The following is a 12,470-nucleotide window of genomic DNA, read 5'->3' on the forward strand; positions in this document are numbered from 1 at the left end:
AGAGGATTCAGAAGAGATTTACCAACATGTGCCAGGTATGGAAGGTTTGAGTTATAAAGAAAGGCTGGATAGGCTGGGACTTGTTTCACTGTAGCATAGGAGGTTGAGAGGTGACCTGATAGATGTTTATAAGATAATCAGAGGCATAGATAGAGTTAACAATAGTTATCTTTTCCATTAGATGGGGAATTTCAAGACTGGGGACACATTTTTAAGGTGAGAGGAGAGAGATTTTAAAAAGTGGGTGGTTCGTGTATGGAGTGAACTTCCTGAGAAAGTGGTAGATCCGGGTACAATTACAATGTTTAAAAGCCATTTGGATGGATGCATGAATAAGGAAGTTTTGAAGGGATATGGGCCAGGAGCAGGCAAGTGGGACTAGTGTAGATTGGGATCATGTTCGGCATGAACTGAAGAATCTGTTTCCGTGCTATATGACTGTATGACTCTATAACCTGATAATGCCTGATCTAGAATTATTATCAACAGGATGGAGTGAACAGCAAGAGCCATATGGCTGTTGGATATAAAGAAGATCTAGAGACGCAGGAGAGCAACAAACAGAAGAGCTGGCGAGTGAGGTCCAAATGCAGACACAAAGATAGACAGAAAGAAGAGTACATTGAATTCTAGTGTGGAGAAGAATTAAGCCAGTCTCAGCAATAGATTAGTTTATATGTATGTCAGAAAAGGAGACAGGATCTGACTAAAACTACCTGCCTCACTCATGAAAATGTAGCCATGAGTGTATACTGTTTTAATGCCACTCCAGACAGTCCCAATAAAGGGAGCTTAATGTTCCAGCTCTGAATGGTGCATTGCCATCCAGCAGGGTGCTTGAGTCCCATGGGCATGGGTGATGATGTTCCTTGTGCTGTGGGTTCTGAGAGCCCATAATACTAACAAGCAACCAGTTTGAAGATAATAACGGCATTCATGCTAAAGTTGACCTGGTTGCTAATAAGAAACGAAAGCACTATCGTGAGCTATTTTACCTTATAATGGCTTTGCAAAACCCTTTACTTGTGCTTTCAGCAATCCCGCTCATCTCAAACATGCATTTCCCCAGGGAACATGATGTTTACACAAGTGAGTGATTCAACAAGCTTGGTGCATGTATGTTAAATCCACAATAAAAAACAATTTGTTTCTCAAACTGATCAAACCATTGACTTTGTTCAAACATATGCCTCTATTAAAAAGCTTTGCTCACCTTCCAGAGGTTTGATTGGCGTGTTTGTTGCTGTGGCAACTTTCTTGAAAGGAATAGCTGTGTCATCATTATTTTCAGTCATCGTAGGCACTAGCCCTGCAATTTATGAAAATGGTATTTAGAATAATAATAAAATTTAAAATGCAGCATGAGAATAACATTGTGATGTGCCAGCTTAAAACGATAAGCATCAGAGCCACTTTAACACCGGACTGTAGAAGTGAAACTTGTCCTCCCTGACTAATAACCCAATTTTGCCTGAGGAATACAGACTGGATGAATTAAAATTCAATCTACAGTTTATTGACTTTGGCAACAGGGGTAATCTGGACTTGTATAAATAGTCAGGGCTCTCCTGAGCCAGGAACAGTGTGAAGTAATCGGCCAGCGTTCCCATTCTTGATCACTATTTAAATCCCCCACAGGGCCTTTCTCTCACGTTCTGTCTCGCTGTCCGTTTCCCAAAACCCATCCCTCCAGATTCAATCCTGCACTTTCTGTCAGCAATACCATTGCAGATCTGGATCTGTTCCAATTCGGGTGTTGATTCCAAATTCAGATTTCTCACAGAATTGACAATTCCATTTCATTCCAAGTCTGAACTTGGCCTCGATCGAATCACCTAAACAAGGACTAATTGAGATCTCTAGGCCAGGCTTGGATTAATTGATGTAAATTCATCTTGCAATGGAAAATATCCCAGCTCTCTCAACATCATTTATCAGGTAGCTTTATTCTGCACTAAATTCAATTTTGTTTCATGCAATTCAGGTACTGTTAATGCAAGGGGGCTGTTTATTTAGTTGTACGTGGTGAGGTCTGACCACAAAATTTTAAAAAAAAGCTTTTTTGTTCAAAACAAGTTCCTGAAGAAATATTTGCCTTTGGATTTAGTTTGCTCCAAATTTGCTCCCCTCCTCCTAAATATACTGATAATGGGAATTCAGAGATATCCCGTGTAGGGAAATGCAAGAAGAACAGAAAAGCAACCAAATCAGATGGGTCTTTCAAAGAGCTGCTAAATAATCTTCTTCAATGCTGTACCGTTCGATGATTGTCACTTGTTATAGTCGTCTCTACAGTGGGAAATATTAAAGATCGATAATGTTGAGTTTTGGTTTCATTTTGAGATGAAAACATGTTTGAATTTGGTTTATTACTGCTGTGTGTTTCCAAATCAGTTTGGACTCTTGACCTAAGCGAGAGACATGGAGAAGTAAGAAAGCCCAGCGGTTGCTGTGGAAATAATTGCTGAGGATGGAACTTCATTCTGGACAAAAGCTTCTCGGTTTGGTATGAGAAGAAAGATGATCCTCAGGCTGCAGATATCTAATCCGCTGCATTCAGATGAAGACCTCAACATTTTAATTCTGTTTATCTCTCCGCAAATGCTGTCCGACCTGCTGAGCTTCTCCAGCTTTCTCTGTGTTTGTTAACTCAGTTCTATATGTTTAGAGAGAGAAAGTGTGACCTGCAGAGAAATGGATAGAACCCAACTCTGTAAAGAGAAGTCCAGTTGTGGAGCAGACAGAAAGGGAGTGCCTACATCTGCCAGCCATGTTGTGGCGTGTGATTGTCAGTGACGCCTCCAGTGGGACCAGATGATTTAAAGCGATATACTTTCAACTTGAGCTGTGACCTGTTCAGCGATACCCAGATATAAAAGAAATGGCATTCCAGTATACAAATATATGTGAAAATTTATCTGAATGAGGCCACAGTAAAAATAGATGGAAAGCGGGGGTTAATTTAGAAGCTTATATCGTTTAAAATTATCTTACTTGTTCAATATACATACTACAGTCAGTATGTTTTGTTAAAATTTGTATGGTAAAGACGCACTTGTATTTCAATTTAATCCTGGAGTCATCCTACTTAATTTCTCACTTTCAATCTCCAGTGTAAGATATATTTTAAATGATCATGGTTTATTAAGTCAGCTCCTACAAATATCTTTGCTTGTCCACTATTGTCATAACTGGCATCAGTACATAGGGTTCCAGTGAACACGTGTTTTGATCTGATAACACATGCCAACAGCAAACTTGGTCCAATGTCAGTCAGTGGTCAGTAGGGGGTATCACAGTCTACGCCAACATGATTATTTACACACATGTAGCAGGTCATGGTGTTTGAAGATTGGAAACTGGAATGGATTTATGTCCGTTCCTTAGCTACAGGGTATTAAAACCACCATATTTAATTGGTGCAAAATTGCAGCATTCTGCTACACAGAGAGACCTGGGCATCCTTGTGCATGAATCACAGAAATTTGGTTTGCAGGTAATTAAGAAGGCAAATAGAATATTGCCTTTCTTTGCTAGAGGGATGGAGTTTAAAAAAACACAGGGAGGTTGTGCTGCAGCAGTTTTGGGTGCTGGTGAGGCCACACCTGGAGTACTGTGTGCAGTTTTGGCCTCCTTACTTGAGAAAGTTAAAAATCACACAACACCAAATAATAGTCGAAAAATGTGTTGCTGGAAAAGCGCAGCAGGTCAGGCAGCATCCAAGGAGCAGGAGAATCGACGTTTCGGGCATAAGCCCTTCTTCAGGAATGAGGAGGCCACCAAATAATAGTCCAACAGGTTTATTTGGAAGTACAAGCTTTCAGAGCACTGCCCCTTCATCAGGTAGCTAGTGGGGCAGGATCATAGGACACAGAATTTATAAGGATGTCCTGGCACTGGAGAGGGTGCAGAGGAGGTTCATTAGTTTGATATCGGAGTTGAGAGGGTTGGCTTATGAGAAGAGATCGAGTAGATTGGGACTATATTCATTGGAATTTAGAAGGGGGGGAGCATATCATAGTAACATATAAAATTATGAAGGGAATAGATAAGATGGAGGTTGTTTCCACTGCTGGGTGAAACTAGAACTCAGGGATATAGCCTCAAAGTAAAGGGGAGCAGCCTTAGGACTGAGTTGAGGAGGAACTTCTTCACCCAAGAGGTTGTGAATCTGTGCAATTCCCTGCCCAGTGAAGAAACTGAAGCTAGCTCATTGAATGTTTTTAAGGCAAAGATAGGCAGCTTTTTGAACAGTAAAGAAATTAAGGGTTATGGTGAGCAGGTGGGTTAGTGGAGCTGAGGCGACAAAAAAAGATCAGCAACGATCTTATTGAATGGAGGAGCAGGTTTGGTGGACCAGATGGCCTACTCCTGCTCCTAGTTCTTATATTCTTACGTTGTTCTTTGGCCAATCTTTTGGTCACCTGTCCTATTAATTCCCTTTGCAATGAAAATGTGTTTGTTCATGTTTCTGTTAACCACCATTTTGATGAAATGTAAACACTTGAAAGGGTTCAGAAAAGACTTACAAGGATGTTACCAGGGTTGGAGGATTTGAGCTTTCAGAGGGACTGAATAGGATGGGGCTGCTTTCCGTGGAGCATTGGAGGCTGAGGGATGACGTTATAGCGGTTTATAAAATCATGAAGGGCATGGATAGGATAAATAAATAAGGTCTTTTCCCTGGGTTGGGGGAAGTCCAGAACTAGAGAGCATGTATTTAGAGTGAGAGGGGAAACACATAAAAGGAACACAAGGGGCACATTTTTCACGCAGAGGGTGGTGCGTGTATGGAATGAATTGCCAGACGAAATGGTAGAGGCTGGTACAATTACAACATTTAAAAGGCATCTGGATGGGTGCATGAATAGGCAGGGTTGAGAGGGCTACAGACCATATGCTGGCAAATGGGACTAGATTAGGTTAGGATATCTAGTCGGCATGGTAACAGGTATCAGTCCTGCAATCGGTCAAGTTTTTCAAACTATGTTTGCAACTGTCGCTCAAAGGGATTGTGTTTCCATCAAACTACATCACATGCCAGGTTAACTGACTCATTTGACAGTTGTTCAGTTTTCAATATAGTTCAAAAATTCATTGTTTGCAACTCAAGAGGCAGAACTTGTAGATGCAGCACTGAAATTCACAGGCATGAACAGATGCCAATTTGTTGAACTTGGTGGGCACTGTGCCACTTACCATATTATTTAAGGCAGGTAAAGGAGGTTTCCAGAAGCTGTGTATCAAACAGGCTTAACACCAATTGCATATTTAAGTAAGGAGGCCTAATGCCACTTTAATACACTCACTGCAAACATTGACTGGTTTATGGCAGCCTATGCAAAACTGGTGCCAACTAATTTCCAGACGGTGGCCATTTGAGGACTTCTCTGACTTGGTCAGGTTTGTGCATGAGCAGTGCTCCTGCAGATTCCAGCCGTCTGATCTACTTCCTGTACCTGCGCAAGTCTCAGATTTCACGGGCCTGCTGCTACAAGATCAGTCCCATTTCGAACGAGTGTGCATACATCCGGAAATATGCAGCTCCAAAGTAATCTCTCTAACCCACACATTATGCAATGTATAATGCAATGTATCGAGCAAGCCTCATTCTGAAAGGAAAGGTCAACAGTCCTGCTTGTCTGATTTCCAGCAGCTGTTTAAGAGGCTGAATTGGGATTGGAATTCCCTTAATTAGAACTCCAGCCTTGTTCACCCTCAAACCAATCCACCTCCGCTTCCAGAGTCTCTGATTCATGACTGCTAGTGTAGCCATTGTTTAATCACTTGCCCTTCAATTCCAATGTGCTGTTTGAACTGGCTGATCTATCATAAAAATACTTAACAGGATTGCATTTAATCACTGTAACACAGACACATATCTGAAAACTGAAAATGTCACTTTGTGACCACTCCCCATTATGCATCAAAGAGTAACAAACTGTCACTAAAGCAGGAAGGTTTATCCAATGTTATGAATGAATGGAAAGGGTCATGTGTCAGAAGGCTTGGGTTCAAGTCCCACCTACTCCCAAGGTGTGCCATAACAAAGTCTGAAGAGGTTGATTGAAAATACCTATGAATTAATGAAAAGGAATTTAAAAAGAGAATCTGCCTTTATATATCCTTTCTCAGAATGGATGAAACTTATTGTCAATTAATTAACTAGAAAGTGCACTCTTACCTTTTAAGGAAATATAGTTGTGTTTGCTAGTGGAGGTACTTCTATGGGTGCAGTGGTAGTGTCCTTACCTCTGAGCCGGGGTTAAAGTCCCAACTGCTCCAGAGGTGTGTCTAATCACCTCTGCATCAGGTTTCTTAGAAAATAAACCTACTTTGTCATAATAATGCTTATATGTACCGCACCCAATCTTGATTAACTCACTTGGAAGACATATCCTTAGTTAAACAATGTTTTTTTGAAAGTATGGTACACACTATGCAGTTATACATTGATTATCAGAGTACCCTAGATATTGCCTGTAAAAAGTCATAATCAATAAAAGTGAATTTAATGTAAATAAATGCTTGAATCTTTTATAATGAAGCTAAACTTACAACGTTGATGAACTATAGAGGCTGTCAGTAATGAGGGGAGGATTTTCAGCTGGAAGAAATTCAATTGGCAGAAATTTTAAGTCAATGACATCATCTCTCTCACTGACAATATTGTGATTATGGCTTTAAGAGGTGTATTCTGTCCTTTTTTTTAGTGAAGAGATGTTGAGACAGAGGTTTCGAGCAGCTTGCTCAAATCCAATAAAGTAAACAGTTTGTGAGGCTTTGGATTTTTTTTAAAAGTTGGAACAATAGAAGCAACCTGAATGGCTGGGGTCAAGCTTCCACAGAATCAGGATTTTTATTTAGCTCTCAGTAGCATTTGCTGGGATCTTGAAGCTGGATGTGGAAGCTCTTTTTCCTCTCACTGTTACATCTAAAAGCTGGGGTTCTCTCCTGGCTACTAGAATTGCATGTGCGGCAATCTATTTTACTGAATTTGCCTTTGCTGAGGGTTTGCTTTTGGGATCTTTCAATATTGGAACAGTTAATGAGTAATTTATTATTTTAAGTATTTCAATAGAGTTACAGTTAAGCCAATTCTTTTTATTTTATTTGTATCCTAAGTATAGCCTATGAATAAAGGTTGTTTTCCTTCAAACTTGATAGTTTGACCAATTGAATTGTATGTGGAACACAATGCCTAGCACTTGCTATTAAAATAAGAAAAAAGTTAAGGTCTTGGCTATCTCCTTGACATGTTTTGAGGGGTTTGGTCTGGTCTATAACAACATTTACCACAAGATATGACAGTGTGGTGATTTTGTTACTGGGTTACTAATCCTGTTGGAGGATAATCCAGGGAGCATGCATTTAAATCCTTTCATCTCTCTTAGAGAGTTTGAATCCAATTTTGAAAATACTGAAAATAAAATCCTTTCATCTCTAGGTGAAGGTGTCAGATTGTAGTGAAAAGCAAACTGGCTTGTTAATATCCTTTAAGGAGAGAGAGTTGATGCACTTAATAGGGCTGATGACTGTGAACTGACGATGTGTGTGACTCACTGTCACCATCTTGAGGATAAATCAGGGCTGGGCTGTGCCAGCAACACCCACAGTCTGATTGAGAATGAGTAAAATTTTAAAGAGGTAAAAACAATGACTGCAGATGCTGGAAACCAGATTCTGGATTTTACTCTGCAGTTCAGGATTTTACTCTGCCCTTTAAAGTAGAAATGTGTCACCTCATTTAAGTATTTGCTCCTTTGTTGGCACCATTGAGAGAAATAAAAGAAATATTTGAATTTATATAGCACCTTTCAACACCTCATGATATCTCAAAATGCTTTACAGCTACTTTTGATGTGTAGTTGCTTCCATGTGTGGGAAATGTGGCAGCCAATATGCACACAGCAACCTCCCATAAAAGCAACAAGGTAATGACCAATATTCGGTTGGGCTGATATTGATTAAGATCAATATTGCTCCAAGACACCAGGAAGAATGCCTCTTCCCTTCGATAGAAAGTGTCATGGGATCCATTAATCTTATCCAGGCAGAGCCTCAGTTAATCCATTGGGGGTGGGGTAGGCCCCTCAGGAAGGTATTAACAGAGGCTGAGTGCAAGGTTGGCCTTACGCCTATTCAAACAGAGCAGAAAGGTGATGGTTAAATACTAAAACGGAAGGAAAATGAAAAGAGAGTGCCGTGGCTATGAAACTGAACCAATCCTTTTAATTTTTATGAACGCAAAATACCACGTGCTGGAGAACTGAAATTAAAAAAGGAAGTGTTGGAGAAGTTCAGCAGGTCTGGTCGCATCTGTTGGGAGAGAAATGGAATTCATGTTTTGAGTCCAAAATGACTCTTCAGGAACTTGTCAGTTTTCATTCTGATGAAACATCGGCCTGAAACATTGACTCTGCTGCTCCATGCTGACCGGCCAGCTGATTATTTCCAACATTTCCTATTTTTACTTCTAATTTTCATTTTGGATGTGAGAAAAATCTTGTTTGGGATGTCAAGTATCAGTTTTCTGATCATGTGCGTTCGAAGGTTGTGAAATTCAATTCTGACCTTTCTTTGCCATGCGGGCTGCTACTGTGAACTGGGTGGAGTCGTTGAATGCACCTTTGCCTTTTGTCTTCCACTGTTCCTCGCTCACACTGATCAGCTGCTTTCGTTCCTCCAGAGTCATCTGACCCCCGATCTCAGTTGCTGTTCTCTGGCAGAGAAAAGGATATCTCAAAACCATTGTTCTTTCAAACAGAGAATTGGCTGGCATCATAGGCATGAGAAGGCTAGGTCCTTCTGGTGTGTGATACTCATCAGATTAAGGTCTAAACTTCTCAAATTATGGCCTTCAGTCACTAAATATACACCATGATACATAGATGACTTTACCTTTATAAATTTTACAAATATAAATGGAGGATAATATGGTTTCCACTGAATATATACACCCAAACTACACTGTTTTTATTCATTTACCTTTTACCTGTCTCTCTTGACACCTCACTAATTGTTTTTTAGATACTGTAAAATTTTGCTATTGTGCAGCCACTCTGATAGTTAAAGAATGAATCCTGTTGGTGGCAGGGAGCAGTGGAAGGGAGAGGGAGGGGCTGGGAAGGGAGTCAGGGGATGGGAGGGAGGTTATTTGAAATTGGAGAACTCAATATTGGGTCCTCCGGGCTGTTGGCTGCCCAGGCGGAGGATGGGGTGCTGTTCATCCAATTTTCGCTGTGGTTTGTTTTGCTGAACGAAGCACCTGATGCAGTAAACTAGGTTGATTGAGAGGCAGGTGAACCTCTGTCTCACCTGGAAGGACTGTTTGGGGCCCTGGATGGAGGTGAAGGGGTTGGTATACCAGCAGGATTTCCGGTTGCTGGGGATGGTAGGATTCATTCCTCCCACTGACCAACCAGGTCATACCCTCTACCAGCCTTCACCTATCCCCACCCTACCCCGCATCCCCCTTTATCTGTAGCTCCTTCCACCCCCCACCTCCAGTCCTGAAGAAGGGTTACAGCCGAAACATTGAATTCTCCACCTCCTGATGTTGCCCGGCTTGTGTGTTCTTCCAGGCTTCTACCTATTTTGGATTCCAGCATCTGCAGTTTTGTTTTGTCTCTAGTGAAATTTATGGAGTCTTACTTAATGTGGACCTGTGTACTGTGTCCATAACATCTTGTCCATTGTGCACTCAAGCAAAAAGCAATAATCTTTCTAATCAATGTTTCCCACACTGTTACACTGTTTTATCATCAAGAGTTACCTCTGTGGGGCCAGTTAGAAATGCCTCCCATGAAGGTTGCATGCCAACTTGTCAATCGTTCTCACACATGCCAATGACAGGTGGTAAAAATAGAGAGATTCCATGTCAACTACATGATGGAAAGAAATCAGGGCCTTGAACATCATTATCCAGGCTACAAGTACATGTCTACGTTGTCACATCAAGTTGGACTTCTTGGGATACAGCTTGGGGCTAATGAGGATCAGATTGGTGCCAACAGTACAGTGTTCAATTCTCATACCTGTTGGGGTGGATTCAAGACCTGCCTCCCTGTCCTAGACTTAGTGGAGTTTGTGACTCTGGGGTCAGGTGTGCCTTTGGGCAGGGAACTCAAAAAAAAGCTTAGAGAAAATGTTGTGTAAAGGTGAAACCTCAAATTCACATTGCATAAACGTTTATATCAGTATAAAGATGAGAAGATCCAGATAGCTGTAGGGGTTTTAATTTTCCAAACATAAACTGGGACTGCCATAGTGTTAAGAGTTTGGATGACGAGGAATTTGTTAAGTGTGTTCAAGAAAATTTTCGTTCTCAAAATGCATCTACTAGAGAAGGAGCAAAGCTCGACCTTCTCTTGGGAAATAAGGCAGGGCAAGTGACTGAGGTGTCAGTGAGGGAGCACTTGGGAGCAGTAACCATCATTCTATTAGTTTTAAAATAGTTATGGAAACGTTATAGCCTTGTACAAAAGTTAAAGTTCTAAATTGGAGCAAGGCCAATTTTATGGTATCAGACAGAAAGTTTCAAAAGTGGATTGGGGGAGGCTGTTCACAGGTAAAAGGATGACTGGCAAGTTGTAGACTTTTAAAAGTGAGATATTGAGACTTCAGAGACAGTTATGTTCCTGTTAGTGTGAAGAACAAGGCTGCTTGGTGTATGATGGATGATGAGAGATATTAAGGATCTGGTTAAGCAAAAGGAGGCATATGTCAGGTGGCAACTGCTGGGAGCAAGTGAATCCCTTGAGGAGTATAAAATGAATAGGGGCATACTTAAGAGGGAAATCAGGAGGGCAAAAAGAGAATATGAGGTAGCTTTGGCAGGTAAGATTAGGGAGAATCCACAGAGATTCCACTAGTACATTTAAGGGCTAAAGAGCAACTAAAGGGAGAATAGGGCCCCACAGATTAATGAGGCTGTCTATGTGTGAAACCACAGGAGATGGGTGAGATACTAAACAAATATTTTCCGTCAGTGTTTACTGTGGAGAAAGGCATGGATGTTAGGGAACTTGGGTAAATCAATAATGATGCCTTGAAAACAGTCCACATTACAGAAGAGGAGGAGCTAGAGGTTTTAAAAAGCATAAAGGTAGATAAATTCCTGGGACCTGATCAAGGGTATCCCAGGACATTGTGGAAGCTGGAGAAGAAATTGTGAGGCTGCTAGCAGAGATATTTGTATCGTCTACAGCTCAGGGTGAGGTGCCAGAAGACTGCATTGGTGCTGAGCAGGGGAGTTCGAGGTTGTGCCAGAACATCCAGCAGTAGATGGCAACAGTGAGGGGCATTAGCTGGAGCAGTTGAACAGACACTTTCTGAACAAAGGGGTATTGTTGGAGGAAGGACATTTCATTGGAAGAAGAAGAGGATTGACAAAGCACTTCTTATTGGCACCAATGACATAGGTAGGAGGAGCGCTGAGGATGTTAGGCAGGCTTTCAGGGAGCTAGGTTGGAAGCTCAAAGTTAGAACGAACAGAGTTGTTGTCTCTGGTTTGTTACCCGTGCCACGTGATAGAGAGTCGAGGAATAGGGAGAGAGAACTGTTAAATGCGTGGCTACAGGGATGGTGCAGGAGGGAGGGATTCCGGTATTTGGATAACTGGGGTTCTTTCTGGGGAAGGTGGGACCTCTATAAACAGGATGGTCTGCACCTGAACCTGAGGGGTACCAGTACCCTTGGTGGGAGGTTTGCTAGTGCTCTGGGGGGGGGTTTAAACTAACTCTGCAGGGGCATGGGAACCCAGACTGTAGCGTTAGCGTGCAGGACCTGGAGTGTAGGGAGGTTAGGAACATGGCATCAATCTCAAAGGAGGGTACCTGTAAACAGGAAAGTGGCTTGAAGTGTATATACTTCAATGCAAGAAGTATACGAAATAAGGAAGGTGAACTTGCAGCGTGGGTTGGTACCTGGGACATCGATGTTGTGGCTATTACGGAGACATGGGTAGAACAGGGACAGGATTGGCTGTGGCAGGTTCCAGGTTTTAAATGTTTTAGTAGGGTCAGAGATGGGGGTAAAAGAGGGGGAGGTGTGGCATTGCTTGTCAAAGATAGTATTACAGCGGTGGAAAGGACGATGGATGAAGACTCACCATCTGAGGTAGTTTGGGCTGAGGTTAGGAATAGGAAAGGTCAGGTCACCCTGTTAGGAGTCTTTTACAGGCCTCCTAATAGCCCTAGAATCATTGAAGAAAGGATAGGGAAGCTGATTCAGGAGATGAGTGACAGTAATAGGGTGGTTGTTATGGGGGACTTTAACTTTCCTGATATTGATTGGGAAAGCTATAGCTCAAGTTCGTTAGATGGGTCAGTGTTTGTTCAATGTGTGCAGGAGAGTTTCCTGACACAATATGTAGACAGGCCAACAAGAGGTGAGGCCATACTGGATTTGGTTCTGGGTAACGAACCAGGCCAGGTGTTAGAATTAGAGGTAGGTGAGCACCTTGGGGA

General features: G+C 41.8%; 1 protein-coding gene across 11 annotated transcripts in view; it reads right to left on the bottom strand.

The window, feature by feature from the left end:
• The window catches only part of LOC122540004 (supervillin-like), a 231,843-nt gene that overhangs the window by 74,500 nt on the left and 144,873 nt on the right, over window positions 1-12,470 (bottom strand). For all 11 annotated transcript variants that reach the window (XM_043675276.1, XM_043675277.1, XM_043675281.1 and 8 more), the window contains 2 exons: window positions 8,575-8,722; window positions 1,214-1,309 (listed from right to left, as the gene is read on the bottom strand). In XM_043675276.1, coding sequence (XP_043531211.1) covers window positions 1,214-1,309; window positions 8,575-8,722 — 244 coding nt within the window. The remainder of the gene's footprint in view (window positions 1-1,213; window positions 1,310-8,574; window positions 8,723-12,470) is intronic.

The sequence above is a fragment of the Chiloscyllium plagiosum genome, chromosome 33 (assembly GCF_004010195.1).
Source record: "Chiloscyllium plagiosum isolate BGI_BamShark_2017 chromosome 33, ASM401019v2, whole genome shotgun sequence".
In the NCBI taxonomy this organism is placed as follows: domain Eukaryota; kingdom Metazoa; phylum Chordata; class Chondrichthyes; order Orectolobiformes; family Hemiscylliidae; genus Chiloscyllium; species Chiloscyllium plagiosum.